General features: G+C 52.5%; 1 protein-coding gene across 2 annotated transcripts in view; it reads right to left on the reverse strand.

The window, feature by feature from the left end:
* The window catches only part of CD82 (CD82 molecule), a 46,548-nt gene that overhangs the window by 18,538 nt on the left and 5,712 nt on the right, over positions 1 to 22,298 (reverse strand). For both annotated transcript variants that reach the window (XM_058663137.1, XM_058663139.1), the window contains exons 2-3: positions 7,502 to 7,563; positions 1,779 to 1,861 (exon numbers count right to left, since the gene is read on the reverse strand). In XM_058663137.1, the coding sequence (XP_058519120.1) occupies positions 1,779 to 1,841 (63 nt within the window). In that variant the 5' untranslated portion in view covers positions 1,842 to 1,861; positions 7,502 to 7,563. The remainder of the gene's footprint in view (positions 1 to 1,778; positions 1,862 to 7,501; positions 7,564 to 22,298) is intronic.

Raw genomic sequence — 22,298 nt, forward strand, 5'->3', positions numbered from 1 at the left:
TGCCACGTTGCTGCAGTTCACTGAGTCAGAAATGAGTTCACTGCCAGTCCAGTACATGCACAATACTGTCCATAGCCTTTGCCTGCCTTTGCAAAATGGCGTCCGATTTGGCTCTAGAGGGCAGAGTGGACTGCGAAATCCACCCTGTTCCCACACCGCCTGTCTGGGACCTGATGCTCTGTCTCTGCTCCTGATCAAATCAAACAGACCAGCAGGACAGGCAATTCTTTGTCTGGGTTCACCTGCTGAGCTCCCAGTGAAAGTCCCTTCCCACCATGTTGCTGGTAGAGTTCCGGCTGCTGGTGGAGTTCAAATCATCACTTGCTGAATGTAGCTATGGTATCTGTCACTGCAACACCACACCGTTGTGTCTGCTGTTCTCCTGTGTCTGTCAGTCTCCATGTGCACCTCTGCTGTCATTCTGTCCTCTCCTATTTCCCAGAATGTGCCCTCTCTACTTCACACCAGCTAACATTTCTCTGTCTGTTTAAATGTATACTTACCCTATTCTTCCATCTTGATTCTCATGTCTACTTATCTTTACAGGCAGCAAAGTCCTTCACCTATGTTAAATCGTGTGATCAGTCATTTCCTTCAGCTTCCGTCTCATCTGCACTATATTTTTCTACTTGTTTTCTATTTACAAAAAGATCTGTGCTTTTTTTTTTCCTACTATATTTCTACAGTAATTTCACCAGAATTTGGGGATTTTAAAAATGCCATGTTGAAATGGAGATGTGCTACATTATATTTTTGTTCTTCTTTTCTACATTCTGTTTCTGAAGAGTACAAATAATTCTAAGCTATAACATAGAACCATGTACCTTGTGGTATTGCAGAAATCACAGCAAACAAAAACATTTTCACAGTCAATTTCCAGAAACTTTGTGAGCCTTTTCATTAGTGTTCAAATAACAACTTTGTGAAATCTGAAGGCAGAAGGACCCCTGGGAGGAACCATGATTCTTCACAAGTCCCCTCCATTTGTGCCCAGCTCAACGTCACCCACTCCATTTCCAAACCAGCTGCCTGCTTATTGCCTGGAAAGCAACAGAGGATGGCCCAAGTCCTTGGGCCTCTACACCCAGATGAGGGACTGGGAAGAAGCTCCTGGCTCCTGGTTTCAGATTAGCCCAGCCCAATCCCCAGCTGTCAAGGCCTCTCTAAACCACCTGTACTTCCCGACCAACACTCCCCACATCCTGGCACCTCCCACAGCTCCTGCATCAATCAGGAGAGGCCAAGTCAGAGAGGAAAACCAGGTCCCCAGAAAAACAGCTCCAGATGTTGCTATGAAACTAATATCTGGGCAGCCCTGAGGCTCTGATGACCTGGTGTGGGAATGGGCACTATGTCCTGGGTCTGAGCCAGAGCTAAGAGTCCCTTGCTCTCCCTGGAGTCGCATCCAGGGAGTGTGACAGACCAAGAGGCCTGAGGCTGCGACAGGATGTTCTTGACATAGAAGGTGGTGGCCAGAACAGGTTCAGAGATGCCAGAATCTTCTTCCAACTCCACCACTGAGGCAGGGGAGCCCTGGTTCTTGCCTTTGCCTACACTCCCACCAGCCTTGGTCAGCACAAGCTCTGAAGGCTCCATGACAGGGAAAGGCCTAGGAGAGCAATCTGGTCTTTTACCAGGAATTCTGGGAATCTCCTGGCTGCCTCCACTCAATCCCATGAGCCACCCTCTGTCTCCAGCCCCAGCCACTGTTCTCTGGAGGTCTGGGCCAGGGGCTCACTCCAGGAGAAGCAGGAAGGGAGGTACCAAGCCATACTTACGAAGAAGAGCAGGTTGAAGAGGAAGAGGAAGTACTTGGTGACTTTGATGCAGGCTGCCCCCATGCTGCTGGTCCTGGAGCTCCCTGGGGACGAGAGAGGAGGCAGATAGGTCGGTGCAGGGTCGGGGGTGCCATGAGGGGAGAGGCGCAGGTGCAGCCCAGGGAGGCAGCTGAAGCTAACAACACCTGTGTCCCTGGCTCCATCATCTTGGGTGGCCCCCACAGCCACCCCACAAGGTAGGGATGAACGCTGTCCCCACTCTAGGGGACTCCGAAGCTTAGAGAGGCTGGGTGAGTGGCCCCAGTCATGCAGCCGGGAAGCGTGGACCACAAGCAATATTGGCCGCCTGACACCTGGCTGGCAGCCAAGAAGAGAAGTTCCACCTTCTCAAAAAGTGGGCAAAGTATCCCCCTCCTTTTTACTCACAAGAAAACAATCGTGCAGCACAGAACATCTAAGAAGTACTGAGAAGCCCAACTCAAACAAAAATCATTATCTCACCTAGAGATGAAAAATGCCATCATACTAGCAGCCTTCAGGTCAAAGTACAGATTGTGTGTACACAAAATATGTACACATAACTATGTATAGAACATGTATGATTGTGCATGTGGAATGCCTTATTTATAATGTGCAAATGCGTGTATATAAAGCATGTGAGTTGTGCACTCATGAGGTGAGGACACATAATACATGACTGTGTGGAACTGCACATAACTTGACTGTGTGTATATAACAGGTGTGTGTACACAGCGCGAGTATAACAAATGCTTTCAAAGAACACTGGCCTCAGCTGTAGAGTGATTTGCTGCCTGCTGTCTTCGCTCCTCTATACATAATCCACATGCTGATAAAATGCTCCTGTGTACAACAGAATTTTACATCAGATCACATTATGTCACATGGGACTCCACCCTTCTGGACAGTACACATCAGCCCCATGGAGGCCAAAGGTACCCCCAGAAAATGAATGTCTGCATAGCACTTAACAAATAATATCTAGGGGTCTCCACAATGGCTCAACTGGCTAGCCCTCCACCTTCAAGTGCCAGCATCCCATACGGGCACCAGTTCATATCCTGGCTGCTCCATTTCCCATCCAGCTCCCTGTTTGTGGCCTGGGAAAGCAGTTGAGGATGGTCCAAAGCTTTAGGACCCTGCATCCACCTGGTAGACCCAGAAGAAGCTCCTGGATCCTGGCTTCAGATTGGCTCAGGTCAAACTGTTGTGGCCACTTGGGGAATGAACCAGCAGGTAGAAGATCTTTCTCTGTCTCTCCTTCTTCTATAAAATCTGTCTTCCTAATAAAAATACATAACTTTTTAAAAAGAAACAAATAATGCCTAGTGATTGGTGGACCCCAGGAAGCCCACATTGATCCCCAACAAACCCGGGTTAAAGTCCCAGGTACAAACCTATTGCCAAGCACTCAGCCATCTTCTAAGAATAGACACACAGGTAATTTCTAAGTTACCACCATCCCCTCATGCTGTGCTTCTGAAATGACGAACTCTGCCCAGTACACTGAGCCCCTCCTCATGGGAAGACCCTTGGGGACCCAGGGGAGAAGAGAGGAGTCAGAAGGGCTAGTGGTGGAGTATAGTGGGGTAAACCACCACTTGGGACATGAGCCTTCCAGGGGAGCCTTGGTTCGAGGCCTAGATGCTCTGCTTCTAACCAGCAGGATGGCCCAAGTACTTACGCACCTGCCACCCACGTGGGAGATCGGATGAAGTTGTGGACTCCCAGCTTTGGCCTGGCCTGGGTCTGGCTGCTGCCAGCATCTAGGCAGTGAACTAAGCAGATGGACAAGCTCTCTCTGTGTCTGTCCCTTCTCCCTGTTGCTCTGCCTTTCAGATACATTATATATATTTATACATTTTAAGGGGAAGCCCAAGGCAGTCTGCCCACAGCCCTCTCCTGAGGTCAGACAATGTCAGACTGACAGATGCCTTCGTGGGGCAGGAGCAGTCAGTGCCGGGCAGCCAAGGCCAGGGACAGCTGGCCAGGGACAGCTGCATGTGGGCAGGCCGGCCTAGGGGGTTGAGAGCAGGCACCAGATCCAGCTGTGTTCCCATTGTCCTGGAGCAGAGTGGGAAGAGGGCCCAATGCCGGGCATCTTCTCCCCAGCCTGCACCACATTGTGAGGCCATGCTGGGCCCCCTTGCCCACTTCTGGCCATGCTAATGAATGTTACTCTTCTCACCTCTTTGCCAGATGGGAGCTCAGCAACATCTTTGTGTACCTGCAGAGGGGGTGGCTATAGGGAGGGTTAGTCTCCCAAGGGGCACAGCTCAGCTCCATCCATCAGCTAGACATCACACTCCACAGCTGGCTTTCTAAAGCACAGGCCAAGGGACAACTGGAAGCACAGCTGCCCAGAGAAACAAAGAGTCATCTTGCTGGTGGTGAGTTCCCCAGCAAGAGAGGCATACAAGCAAAGGACAAGATGAGCTTGAATGGATCTTTCAGGATCCCAAGTTCAGGGGCTGGGAATGAGGCATAGGCCATGTCCTGAGGGACAGCCCACAGATGAGCCACACTCTCCACAGGGACTTCATCTCGTGTCCCAGTGGCCTTGTGAAACAGGCTGAGCATGACCAGCCCTGGTCCTCATGTCCTCAGGGTCAAGGCCATCCCTGGGGCAGCCTTGCAGGCATCACAGGAAAGCCTGAACATGAACATGAGTGTGCTAGGGGCAGAGTGGTGCCAGTGCATGCTCTCAGCCCCAGGCCGTCACTCTCATACGTCAGTGCCTCTTCAAGTTGTTTATGTCCATTGATTTTACACACAACAGCTGGGGCTGGGCCAGCGCCAGGAGTGGGAATTCAGGGTGGGTCTCCCGCGGAAGCGACAGAGACCCGACAGTGGAAGCCACCACCTGCTGCCTCGCAGGGTGTTCATTCACACAAAGTTGGAGTGGGGAGCAGAGCCAAAACTCACACCGAGCCACACTAACCTGAGCTGCGGTCATCTCAATCATTGTCTTTACTGCTAGACCAACACCTGCCCCAGCCTGGAGGTGGATATTCCTGTCCCTGGAGAAGCCAAGGCTCAGATAGGCTGAGTAGCCCACCCAAGTCACACAGCTCATAGGCAGTGCTGTATGGCACGGCCGCAGATCTTTCCACTGCCAAGGTCCTCATCCAGGGAGAAGCCAGGACTCTCCAGGAATTCTTTGTCCAGGAAGGGGGCTCAGCTGGGCTGGCCAGGAGAAGGCTGGGAGATCTCGCTACCTAGCCACCCCCACAATGCTGCCAAACTGGCCTTACCCACTATTTTGGCCTCTGGGTTCCCCTAGGCTGGGCTCTTGTCTCTCACAAGTTCAGCTGGCTGCCTACTTCTCATACAGCAATGAACTAAGAACAGATTTGAAATAGTTGGGGGAAGAAAAAAACATTTTGTAATGCAGGACAATTCCATGGAATTCAAATTTTTGTGTCTGTAAATTCAGTTGTACTGGCACACACCCAAGCTCCCCAGCTTAGAGCATTTACTGCCTGGCCCTTTAAGGGCATCCAGGAAAGCCTCTGTAAGAGGCAATGAAGGTCATGACTGCCCTGGCCTGGGAGCTGGGGCGGGAGGAGAATTAGTATAAGGAACCAATGCAGCTTGACAACAGGATTCCTGGACAAAGGTTCAAATCCTCACTCCGCCAACAGGTGGGCCACATGAAAGCCACCTCTTGGGCCTCCTCCCTGCTATGGCAACAAGAAGGTGAGATCAGTGCCTGTTGTTGTCTGGGCTTAGTAAGCCAGAGCTGGGAATAGCATCATTTAAAAATGTATTTTTTTTTCACTTTTATTTACGTCCTTTCAACTTATTTGAAATGAGACAACGAGCGAGTACTCAGCTGTCACCAACAGCTAGGCCAGGTCAAACCAGGGGCCTGGAATTCCATCTGAGTCTCCCACACGGGTGGTAGAGAACAAACACTTAAATAATTGAGCCATTCTTCAGCATCTCTCGGGGTGTACATCAGCAGGGAGTTAGATCAGAAGCAAAGTAGCTGGGACTCCACCTGGGCAATTCAATATGGGGTGCACGCAACATAACCACCGTGCAGAAAACCCAGGGTTAGCATCTAGCCCATTATCATCAGTTCGCACAGCACTGGCGGAAGTGAGGGGCAAGCATTGCGCAGACAGATGAAACTTAGCAAACAGTGTTCCCAGAGTTACACTCTCTGTATACACCTTTTGCAAACACTGGAGGGGCTGCCCACACCTTCCTGCTTGGTGAGTTAGAGAAGTTGACCACACAAGAGTGTAAGAGTCAGGTGAGACCTCAGGGAACCTTCTGAGGAGTTCTGGGGTCGGGGTGTGCGAGATAGAAGAGTCAAGTGCATGCTATGCACTACATGTTATGCACCACAGCAGGTACAGCAGGTTTCCAAGCAACCAAAGCTCAAACTGATCAACTGTATTATTTCATACCAAACCCATCTGCACAACTTTCTTAGCTTCTGTTCATCTTTCATACTCTGAAACAACCCCTCCTACAGGGATGTCAGCCAGCCCTGTCACCTCTGCTACCCCTAAGTCTCCAAGACACCTATAAGTTGGGGGCATTCTCTCTCTCTGCTTCCTTTCAAAACCACAGGATATTGGAGCAGCTCCCCAAAACACTGCCTGAGTTTTATCACCTCCTGACTGTGTGATGTGGGACAAGCAATTTAACTTGCTGAGCTTCCCTGTATGGTTCTGTGAAATGATGAAGACACAATGTATTTTGCAGATTGGTCCAGGCATTCAATTAGAGAATGCGAGGGAAATGCCCAGCGAGGGACAGGATGTCAACCAATAGCAGCTACAACTCAGCACATTATCCAGCCTTGCTCCGCATCCTTGTCCACCTTCCTGAGGACTGCAAGACCTTAAAGAAAGCTTCCAACAAAGGTCATCACATGGAAGACTCGACAGACAGATGGCTGGATGAGCAGATGGATGTGTGCATAGGTGGATGAGTGGGCTGATGGATGGTGGATGGGTAGAATGAATGGATGGAATGATGGCTGGCTGGGTGGGAGGATGGATGAAGGGTTGGATGGAGGGGGGTGGATGGATAAGAGGGAGGAAAGTAGGGAAGGAGGGAGTGGGAGAGGGCTACCTGGGTAGAAGGAAGGATGTGTGAGTGGATAGCTGTGAGGTATGTACGTAAACGGAAGCATCATGAGCAACAGGTTAGATGTAAGGATGGCTAGGAGTGTGGACAGATAGATGGATCAAAACAGGAGAGGGTGGACGGCCGCCAAGAAAAACCAAGACTTTAAACATTCAGTCACGTAAGGGAGACAGCTGAGTGTTTCCAGGTCTCTCCTGTCCTCACCCGTGGGTGATGGTGAGGATGTATAAGGTGGGCCCATATGAGCCTGCTCACCGATGCCAGGACTTCCTACCAAGCCTCTCTCACTTCCACTGGAGCCACTGGGAATGGGAGGCAGGAGTGGGGAAAGAGTGTATCTTCTAGAGGACCCCTTCTCTGTGTGGGGCCCTTGTGAATCCAACCTGCAGGTAGGGAAGCTGAGTTTGTCCTGCACCTGCACCTACCCCCAACCTGAGAACCCAGATGTTCCCCCAGTAGCCTTGAGGGGACAGTGAGTGGGAATTAGGGTGGGGTCATGGCACCTCCACACCCAGAATTGGGGTTAGAACTCAGTTCCTGCATGGCAGGGACACGTGACCTCCCATAGGCACCTGCCTTCCCTGGACCCAGCTGCTTACCTGTCCACTGTTACACTTGGCGCAGAATGGCGTTCTCTGGAACAGCTTCTCAGAGTGTAGTCCTAGAAGACAGACACATTGTTCAGAACAATGGCACTGCTGTCCTGGCTGGCCTTGGCCCCACCCCGAGAGGCACTGAGTGTGGGGCCTCCTGCCAACGCTGCCCAGGAGTCAGCCGCAGATGCACAGGAAGGCCTCTAACTTTGGAGCTCTTCACACCACATGAAACACCCCAAGGCAAAGAAGGGGTGTCGGTGGCAGCCCCTCCATCAACACAGAGCTCAGAGTAGACACCCAAGAGCCATGCCTGGTCCTCTGTGCAATCCAGAACTCCTCCTGCAGCCGTGGCTTCTCCATGTAGCAGGAGGGCACCTTGAGCAGCACCGCCCCAATCCATCCATCATTCCTCGTGGCACCTGCCTGTGGCCCTCCCAGGCCTCATTCTTGCTAACAGCCTGATTCTCCATGGGGCTGCAGGGCCCTGCCCTCTTCAACCACTTCCCACATGGCCCCTTTCACACAATCACTCATCTGTGGGCACACTCAGCCATCACCAACCACAGGGCCTTGCCAGGTGAGGTTTCTCTGCCAGAAGTGCTCCCCATCCCCACTTCCTCAAGGCTCCGGGCTCAGAGGACTGGAACCCCTCTTCCTGGAGGCCCTCCCTGATTTATACAGCAGTCCTTAACCTCGGCTACACACTAAAAAAAAAAATCAGGCCAGGGTTCGAGTCCCCAGTCCCTCCCTAAGTCCTCTGAATCTCCAAGGATGAGGCCTGGCTTCTCCCAGGGGATGCTACCAGGTTTGACCTCTGGGGTTGTCACTGAGTCTCATTGCAGGGACATGATCTGCTCACTCACATGCTTGGGCCCCCTCCTAGACATAGGTTTCTTTCAGAGCAGGGACCCTGCCTGTCTCAAGGACCCTGTGTCCACAGCCCAGCTCAGCACCTAGCTGGCAGCACGTGCTCTGTGTGTATGTGTAGCAAAGAATAGAACCAGGCCTCGAAGACGGCAGGAAAGGTTCCGGACAAGAGACAAGAAAAACTGACTTTGATCCTACAACTTCTCCTGGCCTGCGAAGTGACATCAATGGATGACAGAGGGGGGCTGCTGTATTCCCCAAGATTGGACTTTAACCTCCTAGAGTCAGAGAAGTAAGTGGGAGCCATGGATGCTCTCTCCCTAGGGAAGATGCAAGCAGACAGACAAGCACATACTTCCCTCCAGGCTCAGGGGTCACAGGCCTGACTCCTCCTGCTCCCAAACACCCCAGAGCACCTTCCCCCTCATTTTGGCTGCTCGTTGGAAAGGTCCAGATCCCTTCTGTCAAAAGTCCTGTGAGTTGTTCTCTTTTCGTGGGGAGGGTCAGACTGGCAATCAGGGTCTTAATAGCTCCTCCAGGGGTAAAAGAAGCTTCAATGAGGCTCGGAGATTCTGCTCGTGAGTGGGCTGCAGGCAGGGCTGGGCATCCTGGCTAGGGACAAAGTACCTGGCATGTACGTGTGTGTGCGTGTGCGCACACGTGACCTTGGCGGAAGCTTCCTGTGTTCTTTCTGAGGAGCTCAGAGACTACAGGCTGCACAGCAAAGCGCTCAGGCATTCCCTGGCCAGAGTTAGTTCTCTCTCTCTCTCTCTCTCTCTCTCTGTCTCTCTCTCTCCCTGCTGTCCTGCCCTGTTCCCCAGGTCTTCCACATGGTGGAATGGTATAAACAACCTTGGACTCAGAGCTACACAGCTGGCCCCTTGGGTCCCACCCCTAGCTCTGCCATAAACCTGACCCCAGGACACAAGGAACGGAAGATGCTGACCCCACCCGCCACACAGATATCAACTAACTGCCAGCAGGTGGCCCTCTCCTCCCTTCTTCCCTGCCTGAAAAGGCCATGTCTGCCACATCTTGCCAGTGGCATGGCCTCAGACAATCATGTTGCCCTGCGGCTTGACTTTCCCACCTGTAAAATGGGCTTAATGATGGGTTACAGGGAGGCTTAAAGTAGTCCGTGTCTGTGAAAAGGCCTGGATCCAGTAAGTGCCAAATAAATGATGATGATGATGATGATAATGATTTCGGTGGTGATGAAGATTACCCAGAAACTGTTGATTTCCTAACCAAGATCTTCATGAAGCACATTCCACCACCACCCTCACCCTACCCTGTGCCCTTCCCCTGGCCCCCAAGGCCTGGATCCAGCCTTGAGACATGGCCCAGCCAGGAGGCCTTTGTGCCCAGGAATGACCACTGCTGCTCTCTAGGGCAGCAGCATGTGGGGGTGAAGTAGTTCAGGTGGGGCAGCCTAAGCTGTGGGAGGGGTTGTGGGCTCTGCCCTCCACAGGGGTGGGGTCACAAGCCCTGCTTAAGGCTCCCTGCTCCAGCCTGTTTGGTGAGCCTGGAGTGGATGATCCCCGTGGGAACCCTGAGGCAGAAAGCAGAGGAGAAAACCTAGCCTGGCTAGGCCTTGCGTTGCTCCAAGAGCCAGTCGTCCACACAGGGACTGCACCTGCACCTGCAGGCTGGCCAGCCTCCTGGCCCTCCCAGCTCTGGACTTTGTCCTATTGGCCCATGGAAAGAGGCGGGTCCTGGGAGGCTGTGTTTGCTTGCACATTTGACAGGTGATACGTTTCCTGATATACCAGCTGACTCCCAGGCTTGGCTTTTTGACCTGTGACTATCTTATGTTTTAATCTCTGGTCTTAACTTTTGGTTGTTGTTGTTGTTGCTGGGACAAGAGAAGGGGGCGGGGAGGGGGAGGGAAAAAGCCTTAACTGGGTCACGGGAAAGTTGAGGCCACGGAGCAGCATTGGGAGCGTCCTTAGAAGACTTGGGTTTTGAGCCTCTGCTCTGCTTTTTTCTTCCTCTGGGACCTTGACGCTGGGAGCCCCTGAACCACTCTGGGATTCAGCATCCTCACCTTGAATGCTGTGGTGCTAGTGGGTCAACCCCATGCTACCCCACCCCATCTTGTAGGATTGTCACAGAAAGGGGTGACACTTGGCAAGACTTGGGGACCTGGCCGCTGCTCACAGGCCAAAAGAGCACATCCATGGCCATGAGCTGGAGGAAACACACTCAGCTGGGTCCTCCATAAGCATGACAGCATGCCAAGCCCAAAGTGTCACCCTGTGCACCTTACAGATGTGGGTCCTGGAGGCTCCTGAAGGAACAGCCCATGTCACATGGTCCGAGGAACCAGGTGACAGGCGTCCACTGTCCTGAGTGCCCCTGCATCTGGAGCTGAGATAAACCCTGACACTAAAGGGGAAGGAGACCAGGGGTACAAGAACAATAGGGGCTGGCAGCCTTGCTCGGCATGTGGCACCATCTGCATCATGTCATCACCACCACTGAATCCCACTACACTCCTTGGAGGGATGATTCACCCTGAGAAGGTAGTACAGGACGGCCCAAAGCCTTAGGACCCTGCACCTACTTGGGAGACCTGGAAGAAGCTCCTGGCTCTCGGCTTCAGATCATTCAGTTCCAGCCATTGGGGCCACTTAGGGAGGGAACCAACAGATGGAAGATCTTTCTGTCTCTCCTCTCTGTAAATCTGCCTTTACAATAAATAAATAAATAAATCTTAAAAAACAAAAACAAAACAAACAAAAAAAACCCCTCAGATCTGTTTGACACCAGAGCTGCTTCCCTTCACCTGTGGCCTCTGTGAAGGAGGTGGACTGTGGAGCCTCCCCACCAGTTACCTCCCCCCCTGTATCCCACACCTCTGCCTGCTGCCTGACCTCCCCCACCCCATCCTGCCCCAACTCCCTATAGCATGACTCTTGGCTTCCTGTTATGAAGGAAAAGATCAGCTCCACCAATCCTGGCTGGCATGTTCCTGCTGATGAGATTAACAGATGTGGCCCTCCTCAGGAGAGATTTCAAGCCCAAGCAAAGAGACAAGGGCCTTCCCATGGAGGAGGGAGCTACTCTGACGGGACAGTACAGAGTGGACGAGAGCAATGAACACCCAGCGCCTTCCCATCTGGCCCTCATGCAGCCAAAGACTCAAGTTGAGGCTGAGCTGTAGCTTCTGATCTCCCCCTCCCCACGGCTCCCTTTCTTGGTGGTGTCTGACCTTCTTAGCAGGCTGCTCAGGACCTGCAGAGCCAGCCTCAAAGTTTCACGAACTCAGAATCATAAGGTCAGAAAAGAGGCCTTTCACATCATCCAGTTCAGTCCCCATCTCTCAGATGAAAACACTGAAGGCCAAAGAAGATAATGACTGTCCACCCTTCTGGGAGCTGTGTACATTCAGCATGCACAGGGAGTGGAGAGGGCATTGGTTAGGGCAGTCAGCGTTTCCTAATCTGTCTCACATCACGATGCATGTGGAGAAACATATGCATTTGTTCAACAGACAGGTAGACATCTAGGACTGGACACAGACTGGAGAGACTGAGTAAGTAACCCCTGAGGGGTTAGGTTACAACTCACGGAGCACATTGGTTGGGAAGTGACATTGTGAGAGGGGCACTGAGTGACAATCCAGAATATTCCAGGGCCCTTCTGATAGGACCCAGATTCCCAGGTGGGCTGTCAGATGCCAGTCACATTCCAGGGCCCAAGGCTAGAGACAGAATGACATGTCAGATCACTCAATGAACTTTGACTTGAACGAGGCCTAAATCCCAAACCTGTTTCACAGCATCGTGTGACCTTCACCAACTCACTTACCCGCTCTGAGCTCCAGTGTCCTCATCTGTAAAATGGCCTACAGGAGTTGGGGCACAATGACGCTTGGCATTCCCACACCCCACATTGGTGGGCTAGTTCAAGTTCTGGCACTTTGACTTCCAAGCCAGCTTCCCACTAATGCATCCTCAAGTGCTTGGGCTCCTGCCACCCACACAGGAGACCCGGCTATTATAAGCATTTGGGGAGTAAACCAGCAGATGGAAGATCTCTCTCTCTCTAACACTCTACCTTTCAAGTAGATGACATTTTTAACTGTTCATGGACTATCAAGGTTTGCCTAGGAAGAAGGCAGGATCATCTGCCAAGCCCTGGTATGTGAGTGAGACATGGGCCAAGGGAACTGTGGGAAGGCATCATCTTGGACCAGATGACAAGAAGCCCACCCCAACATCATGTGGCAGGAAGGCTTCACAGGAACAATGTCCTTTGAGGTGTGGGACACAGGTTTCTACAGCCTTCCCAAGAAGGTTACCACCAGCGGGAACTTGGAATGGAGGGAGGGCAGAAGGAAAACAGAGGAAGCGTGTGTAGGAGGCCACCTAGCAGGTAGGTGTGGCTACATGAGCCCTATCTCACCCCCCGATCCCAAGCAGAGTCACCAAGCCTCCGGAGGGCAATGACACTAGTCCTCGTCACACAGGAGACAGGTGCAGCTGACCTCTCCACTCTGATACTTCAGAGTTACCGTTCCACCTGCTTGGAGATTACTTCCTGCCCATACCACATCCTCCCAGGTATGAGCAATACTGGAGCCAAATGTGTGAATGAGGCAATTCCCAAGCTGGTGGAGCAGATCACTGTGTGTGTCTTGAGGGTGTGTGCATGAGATTGGAGAGGGGACAAGGCACAGGCACCCGCAGCTTAAAAACACATTGACAGCTCAGGTCTCAGTCCCTACTCATCCCCAGGTATGAGCCAGACAGACACACAGGGCCAGGCCAAAGCATCTGGACAGGAACCCAATCCTCTAAGGGAATAACATGCCTTTCCCTTCCACCCCAGGAATGAACATTTCATGTACCCAAGGTGGGCACAAGTGAGGGGTTACACTTCCCACCAGGGTGCTCTCATGTAGCCATTCCCTGATCGGTTCCCATCCCCAGTCACTGCCCACTGCCATTCACTGTGCCCACTGCAGACTGGTCCCGAGCTGGACACTGGAAATGATTGTGTCAGTGTTGTCCCTGCCTGCAGGAAGACCCCAGCCTGGCACAATACATACCTGGAAAGGGGCAGAGATATGCCCGCTCTGGTGCTTGGGCATTCTGCCCGAGTTCATTCTCCAGGGACAAGCCTGGTTGTGCCACGTGGACTTAAGCACACAGCAGCTCACTACTCCCTGCCAGGGGCCATGCAGGGCATTCCCGGGCACTTGGGACATCCAGGCTGCACTCCAACTGGATGAGCATAGTTCCTGACCCCATTTCCCAGCCCAAGAAACAGAGTCCTGGTGTAGCCAAAGGTCTTTCCTCAGTTCTGTGTGCATTTGAGAGTTGAACCCCGAGAGTGTGGTCCAGACCACCCTGCTGCCTGCAGAAACAGTTATAAAAGGCAGGGAGCAAAGGACCCCCACTGAGGCCCAAAACGAAGTCAGCAGGGGTCCTGCAGCCCAGCCTTGGCCCTCAACCATCCCACAGAGCCTGATCCACTTGCACACAAGGTGACTAACAAAAGGTTAAATTGTAGGCCAGAGCTCCTCCCGAGAGCCTGGCTGGGTGTAGGCGGTGAGGAGGGTGATTAGGGAAAGGGAGAGGAGTCTAATCAGGGACCCCACCCGGCAGCGGGCAAACCCTTCAGTCCCATCACACCCTCCCCAGGCATGGTGCTCAGCGGGAAAGAGACATGGCAGCTGAAATGCCACCTCCCTCAGGCAGCATTCCCAGAACACTCCTGCACAAACTCCAGGAGCAACCAGAAAACACAGAGCAGCCTCACAGAAGTCACAGGCCTTGCCAGCCCACGCTGGGAAGGAGAATCCATTGCCATGGTCTAACTGCAGCCATCCGGACCTCTCAGACTGGAATGAAGGGTTGTGCCTTCTCGCCCAGAGGGCCCCCACACACATTCAGTTCCCAGGCTGAGGGAGGTGGCCATTTAATCAGCACTGGCACTTGGCAGACAGGGCAGGAGCAGTAACGGAGGAGGCTGGCGCGGCCGCCTGGCACCCCCTCCCCAGGGCCTTGTGGGCTCCTCTGGGATTGTGGGGTATCCACAGCCTGAGCAGCCTCTTCCAGGGCGGCCTCAGGACCTTAGCCCTTGCTCAGGTCTTGACTGAGAGATGCTCTGGAGTTAGAGGTGCATATGGGGGGGCTGGGCATGGGGAGGGGGGTGCCAGAAAGACACAGGGGAAGGTTGTAGAGCTTAGAGTGAAAAGCAAACAAAGGAACAGAGAGCTGGGCCCCTCTGCGCGCAGGGCTCCTATCTGCGCAGTTCAGGCCCTCTCTGGTCTTCAGGGACTCCTGAAGATTCCCCAGAAACGAAGCAGGAACAAAGACAGGTGACCAAGTCACTATGCACCCAGAGTCCCCAATGGACTCCCCATGGAATCTCCTACACTTAAGGAATCTCCCCACAGGGAGAGAAGGAGAAATGGCCCAGCAGATCCCCCCTCACATCACCAGCCACTCCCAAGTCCCTTCCCTAGACTCAGCTAACCTCTCTGTGTAGCGTGGTACAGTCCCCACACCAGCTCCTAAAGCCAGAACCTGGGACCTTCTACCCTGGTCCTTAGAGCCCTAGCATGCTGCCTTCCCACTCCATGCCCCCCTAAACTTGGGGGTTTCCACTTCCCACTCCTGATTCCAAGACTGTAGCTCTGAGAGGCCAAATTGAACCAAGAACTAGTGGGGGATGGAGGGGGAGAGGTGTGAGGGTGGAGGGGAAAACATCCCAACACAATCAGGGGAAGTGCGGTGATGATTATCACTGTGAGAAGGTTCTACAACACGGTGCACTGGGATCCAGGGACAGACAGATAGAAATGATAAGGAACAGAATTAACGGCTCGAAGGGGACTAGGAAGCAGGGGTGGGGATGGAGCTGTGCTCCCAGCAATCCAAGGTGTCAGACAAGGGACATGTGATGGCCAAACAATCAAAGACAGAGCCTGGCAGGGCCTCGGCCTGACTCCACAAAGAAAGTAGCTACAGAGCAGCTGCTACCCTAGGGGAGCCCAGCCAATCCGGTCCCAGAGCCAAGGGCAAACTGGCCCTGTGAGCTTCCAGGCACCCACTGGGAAAGGGCATATGCAAATGAGCAGCCACTGGTCAGTCCCTCTACCTACCCACCTGCCACGAAGCTGCCTGCTAGTTGTTGGGGCTCTGGTCAGGAAAGCACAGGGAATGTGAGTCCTCCCCACCCCTTCTATAGATTGGAAAGCCAGGGCTCTTCTAAGATCTTTATCTAACGTGCCCCTGTAGGAGCAACACGCTGTTTGTATTCGCAAGGCTGAGTAAAGATTCACTAAGGTTTCCAAGCCTGAGAGTCACAAATCTAAGGCTCAGCTCTTCCCAGTAAGCACAGTTCCCGGCAATCTCACTCAGCTCCCGCAGAGCACTGGCTGGGGGCCTGGACTCACATCCACATCACTGTACCTGCTCTGGGGCCAAGCCCAGGAGTCAGTGGAGCTAGTTAGACAGTTCACCTGCTGCCCAGAACCTAGGAGGCGGCTTGGCCAGAGGCCCAGAGCTCCCACTCAGGCTGGAGCTGGGCCTGCGGAAACCAGGAAGACCCAGTTAGGAACCTGGTGGAGAGGACGCATTCACTGAGCCACATGGCCCAGGCAGCGAGGTGGAAAATTCTGCCCAGTATATTTCAGAAACAGGCAAATTCCATCCCCACCACCCACCCACTGGAAGGCAGGAGCTGAACCAGGGGCAAGGACCTGGACTGGGCCTCTCTATCTACCAGCCCTATCAGGGACCTCAACTGGTAGGGTCTGGGCAGGGACCTGTGACCAAGGATCGCAGGGTGGCGTGTCCCGGGGTCCCAGGGTCTCTCACACCCAGAACCCACCGACTCAGCTCAGTGCCGGGAAGGCAGCCTGGGTGATAGACCAGCCCTGCTTCAAGTTCTGGCGTGAACACATACTACCCCTACAGCAGGCAGACCCGGGCACTGCTCGGGCACCCTGGCCTTGCCTGTCAAATGGGCTTAGCAATAACTGCTCCCTGTTAGCTGCACAGGGCACTGGCAGGCTGGGGTAAGGGGGGAGGGGGAAAACAGATAAGGACGTGGGAAAGTATCGCTGCCAGCACCATAAAGCACAAGTAATCATTACAGGAAATGGGGACCCGGAAGTACACAAGGGGGCAGGTGGGGCCTGCCCAGGATCATACAACCAGGCAGCAACCAGCAGCGGCAGTCTCTCAGGACCCGGCTGCCTCCCAAGAAGGCTGTGTGTGTGAAAGGGTGTGCATGAGTGGTGGGTATGCAAAGGCTGCCCAGCCTCTTCCAGGCCAAGACTTACTGCTACCCTAGACCCAGCCCAGCTTGGGAGCTTGGGAGCTTGGGATTGACCTTAGGCAAGTGGTTTCGGTTCCAGGACTACCTCAGCATTCTCATCTGTGGAATGGGGCGTGTGTGTTGAGGGGGTGGGGTGGCGGGGGACTAACATCATGGCTGTCTTCAAAGAGCTCAGGGCAAGGCCTGGCACGCGTCTGACGCTCAGCGGAGGAGGACTCACTCCCCAGCCCCTGACTGGGCCTCTCAGGCAGAGCCCAGGTTGGCAGAACCAAGTTTCCGGCTTCACAGAAAACCTGCCAGAGCATTCACAGGGAAAAAAACTGCTGGGAAACCAGAGACGATGGGAGACAATCACCTTGCAGACCAGTGAGCGGTGGGGATTTAAAAAAACAAAACATTAAGATCCGGCCCAAGACGGGGTGGGAGAGCCAGGCAGGCAGAGGGGCAAGAGCTGCGTGGCAGAAGCAAGGTGGCACAGGGAAGTTCCAGCTTTCAGGCAGTCTTCAATGAATCAGGTCGCCTACCGGTCTTGCTTTTCCTTTCTGTACAATGGGAATGTTGCTAGCCATCTGGTCCTCCTATGCTTGATGAAAACACCAATCTGTTGGGTCAGTTGGCGGGTTCAGTCCTCTCACCAGACAGGGCCAGGCAGGTCCCTACCATCAGCAGCATGAGGGAAGGACACATGCCACTAAGCTCCGCCCTGGTCCCATTCCACTGCAGCAGAAACAGAGTATTGAGTTTGCAATGCAGGTTCTCGGGCCGACAGACCAGATGCAGGGATGAGGCCCCTGATGGGCACCTTGACAACCGACAACCGCTCCTGCAAGGGGGGTTAGAGTTTCCAAAACCCCTGTCCCCACCCTGACCCATCCAGGTCAAAGAAACTTCCTCCTCCTCCTCCTCCTTCTCTCAAGGGACTCTCATCTCTCCAGCCCTGGATTCCCAGAGGTTGCTGGGAAACAGGAGTCACTATGGGGACCCGGCATTAAATAGTAAAGCGATTGCATGACTCGTTAGTGATGCGGCAGACTCCCAGGGAGGGAAAAGGTCAAAAGTCAGACTACAACTGAAGAGAAAGAGCTCCTCACTTCTATCTGTCTTTCTCGGACACACACCCACACCCTAGGAGTCTGCCCCTGCCCCGGCTGAGAGCTTGCCAAGGAGCATGGAGTGGGACAGACACTGTCCTTCTCCCTGGAGAATTGGGGACTATTGGGGAAACAAGCTTTTTGCTTGATCTTCAGTCTTGGAGACTAAACATTCCACCACCACTACAACCTCCACTGCTTCTGCTGGGAAGCCCCTCCAGCAAGCTCAGCAGAGTGGAACCCAGAATACACACAGGGACAAGGCCGTCACTACAGCAACGTGGCCACAAAGGGAAAAGTTAGACTGTCTCAGTGCCCAGCAGCAGGCAGTCACATAACCAGGTCACGGGGGACCTCCGTGGCGCAATGCCACGAGGCTAAGAAACACACTGAATCACGTGGGAAGTCTTCCCCGCATCACATGCCAGTCAAAAGCGACAGCCTAGGAAGTGGCTCCAATGGCATGAGCCCCGTATTGTATGTGGTGCACTTCCCCCTGACACCCCTTTAATCAAGGTCAACACACTCAACTTTGGTTCACAGAGGTGATCTGAGTTGTGATTTCTGTCTATGCACCTGTTCTTTGTCCTTTCAACTGTTTTACATAATCTCTTCCTTCAATAACTGGAAAGTTGGCGGGGCGGTGGGGGCATTTAATTCAAATGCGGATGTTGTTTTAAAGAACTGATAGAACTGGTTCTGCTGTAAATGACCATCACCAGTCTGGGACCCTTTGGCTGTAAGATTTTATCCTGCCCGGAAGTGTGCACATTCCACATGGTCCCTGTAAGCCAGCCAGTAACAGCAGGTGGGAGCTCAAGAAGGATGATTTGGCCCAATTCCACCCCGTATTTCCTAGCATCAGAACTGCCCAGAGCACTCTAAACCTTGAGGTGCATGGCACCAGCTGGCCACTAGCCATTGGGGTCACACCAGGCGGGTGACCTGAGTCTTTGAAGCACACAGCTGCTTGTGACCCCGGGATGCCATGACTCACAGGAACAGGGAAGCATCCAGCTCACATGCTGTCCAAGGCCCCTAGTTAAATCACTTGGTTTGGCCCTGCCAAGGCCATTGCAGGCAGAAGTCCAAATTCAATAAATGTATAGCAATCTAATTTTTAAGTTGACAATCCCACGTGGCCCTGTCAATGACGTTATAAGAATCCAAATGACCCCTGGAAGAATGAAAGGGTTACCCACCCTTGCTGGGGGTCTAGACACAAGTGCCCAACTTGGCCTTCAACTCCTTCTGAGGACATTCTGGCTCAAGTTGGATGCTATCTCCTTAGGGATGAAGATCAGAGAGGCCTAAGGCCACTCCTGACTCCTACAGCTCCAAGTGGTTCTGGAAAGTTCCTTCTCTCTGAGTCAAGACTTTCTGTCATTTCCTCCAAAGAAAGACCAGCAGCTTTCTAAAAAGTCATTTTTTAGGGCCAGCACAATGGCCCAATTGGTTAATCCTCCCTTTGCAAATGCCAGGATTCCATATGGGCACCAGTGGTTCATGTCTTGACTGCTCCACTTCCCACCCAGCTCCATCTGTGGTCTGGGAAAGCAGCAGAGGACAGCCCAAAGTCTTGGGACCCTGCACCAGCCTGGGAGAGGTTCCGGGCTCATAGCTCCCGGTCACCTCAGCTCTGGCTGTTGTGGCCATCTGGGGAGTGGACCAGCTGATGGACAATCTTTCTGTCTCTCCTTCTCTCTCTGTAAATCTGATCTGCCTTTCCAATAAAAATAAATAAATCTTTTAAAAAAATTTTTTTAGATTTATTTTTGTTTGAAAAGTAGAGCAAGGGGAAGGAGAAAACCATCCACTGGGCATTCCCCCCAAATGTCCACAACAACCAGGGCTGGGCCAGGCTAAAGCCAAGAGCCAGGAGTTCCACCCAGGTCTCCCCCATGAGTGACAAGAACCCAAGTACTCAAGCCCCTGCCTGATGACGCTCAGAGTGCACACCAGCAGGAAGCTGGAGACAGAAGCAGAGCTGGGACTCAATCCCAGGGTTCCAGCAGTGGCTTAGCCGTTCCCTGTCGGCATCCTCCCAGAGCAGCCTTTGCCCATCAGCATTGCTCTCACCACCCCGTGGTTAACAAAGGGGCTGCATTCCCCACCCCCTGGCTCTGCCATTCAGCATTTTCCCAACATCATCTATTTTAGACGCCATGGAGAACAAGGCTCTGAGAGATTGAGAAGCTTGCCTAGTGGTGAGCGGATACTGCCAGGGAGAACTGGCCCAAACTCAAGATCAACATCAAGGCCTGAGACATAGGACAACCCATTCCAGGCTGTGGGCTCAATCCCAGCATTTCACTACCTCACTGTCTACACGAAGTTTGAGAACTAGGGTACCATACTGTAAGAGGACTCTGCACAAAGTCCACGAAAATGCATACTGCAAACGAAATCAGGGATGGGCTTCAAAAATCTTGCAACAAAATAAATGTATCTTTTAAGGCCATTTTTTCCATACACATGTTCAAGTGTGCTTATTCTGACTTCTGGTTAAAAAAGAGCCTGCCACTGGACCCTGTCAGGAGAGGGTCTGGGACAGAAAGGAGGCCGCTCTGGAGGAGGGCTCCAGACACATATCAAGGCATGCTGGGTGCACCTGCCCCCAACCCCTCCCCAGTGAGAGGCCAGGGGCCAAGGAGGCAGGCCAACTGTGACCCACAGGTGACTCAAGGTGACCCCTGTCCTAGACACCCAGTCACTTGCCCCAAACCTCACACCAGTTCCTCTTGTGGCTGGTTTCCATTTCCTCTGTCAAACATGACACCTTCCAGTGCCCAAGGCAACAGAACTGGAAGCTTCTGTCTCCCAAGTCAGAGAACTGAGGTGCCATGCTGTAAGAGATGATGTTCCATCTGCAGCAGCAGTGCTACTTAATGTTATCATCAGCAGCAATGACAAATGAATGTTTATCAAACACTTACTGCCTATTGGGCATGGCTCACAGCCCTTTACATGTCACTGATAAGTGGGAACACATTTTCCTCTCTCCATTTGTTTCCACCCTGGGGGACCTCATCTGGGGAAACATCACAGCCTTGCTCCTCCCCCTTCTTCACGCTCCACCCCCAACGGAAGAGTGGCTTTTCTGACTGGTTTGACTGGGAGACACTCTGGGAGAACAGTATCTGCCCAGATTGGTAACCCGGCTGGTCCCAGGTCAGCCAGCAAGACCCCAGGTTTTACAGTTAACCACATTCTCTGGTCTGGCCCTATAGCGTACCCAGTAAAGCTGCTATCTGCAGCACCGGCATCCTTAGGGGGTGCCAGTGTGAGTCCAGACTTCTTCCTTCTGACCCAGCTCCCTGCTCATGCACCTGTGAAAGCAGCAGAGAATGCTCCAAGTACTGGGGTCCCTGCCACCCACACAGGAGACCTGGTAGAAGCTTCTGGCTAATGGCCTAGCCCATTATAGCCATTTGGAGAATGAGCAGTGCATGCAAGATCTCACTCTCCCTGCTTCTCTGTCTCCTCTCTGCAACTCTGCCTTTCACATAAATAAATAAATGATAAATTAATAAGTAAATAAAGAACCAGCTTGGAGCTCCATCTTCACCCTGTGTTTAGCGCATTTCCCCTCTCACAGCAGCCTCTGCCTACGTTCTATTATCTTTATTCTTCGCCAGAGGATAGGAAAGTTCAACAGGGCTCTGAGTGGCGACTGATATCGGCTCCTGCTGAAGAGCCTTCTTAAGCCAGTCACTGCCCAGGGGATGAGCACCATGTGAGAAGCCCCGTTCTCCCATCTGCATCTAACTCTGGTCTCCCGGGTTGCCAGGCCAGCAGCTAAGACGGTCCCTCCGAGTTCCCTGAGACTTCATAAAGGACCGTCCCCTTCAGAAGAGCATCATCACACCCCTCTTGTGAGAAAACACGATTCATGAACAACAAACACCAACATGAGCCAAAGTTGATAGAACACATTGCTTAAATATATGCAGGAACTGCTTATTTTTTTTTCTTACAGTTTTAGTGAATGAGGCTGTTTTTAAACATAAAATAATATGGACTCATTGGTAAAAGAACCACAAAATTGGGAAAAGTGCAAAAGATTAGAAAGTTCTGTGAATCCGCATTTTCATTTTCTATTTTTATTTATTTATTTATGATTTACTTATTTTTTATTAGAAAGGCAGATTTATAGAGAGGAGAGACAGAGAGAAAGCTGTGTCTGCTGGCTCACCTTCTACATGGTCACAATGGCCAGAGCTGAGCTAATCAAAGGCCAGGAGCCAGGAGCTTTTTCTGGGTCTTCCAAGTGGATACAGAGTCCCAAGGCTTTGGGACACCCTCATCTGCTTTCCCAGGTCATATAAGCAGAGAGCTGAATGGGAAGTGGAACACCCAGGACTCAAACCACTACCCATATAGGATCCTGGCACTTACAAGGGGATGACTAGCCAATTGAGCCATTGCTTCAGGCCCTAAAATTATTTATTTAATTGGCAAAGAGAGAAAGAGAGTGAGAGAGATAGAGAGCCAGCACCCATCTGCTGACTCATTCCCTATATGTCCCTCCAATGGCTAGCATT

This window comes from Ochotona princeps, chromosome 4 (assembly GCF_030435755.1).
Source record: "Ochotona princeps isolate mOchPri1 chromosome 4, mOchPri1.hap1, whole genome shotgun sequence".
Classification (NCBI taxonomy): Eukaryota; Metazoa; Chordata; class Mammalia; order Lagomorpha; family Ochotonidae; genus Ochotona; species Ochotona princeps.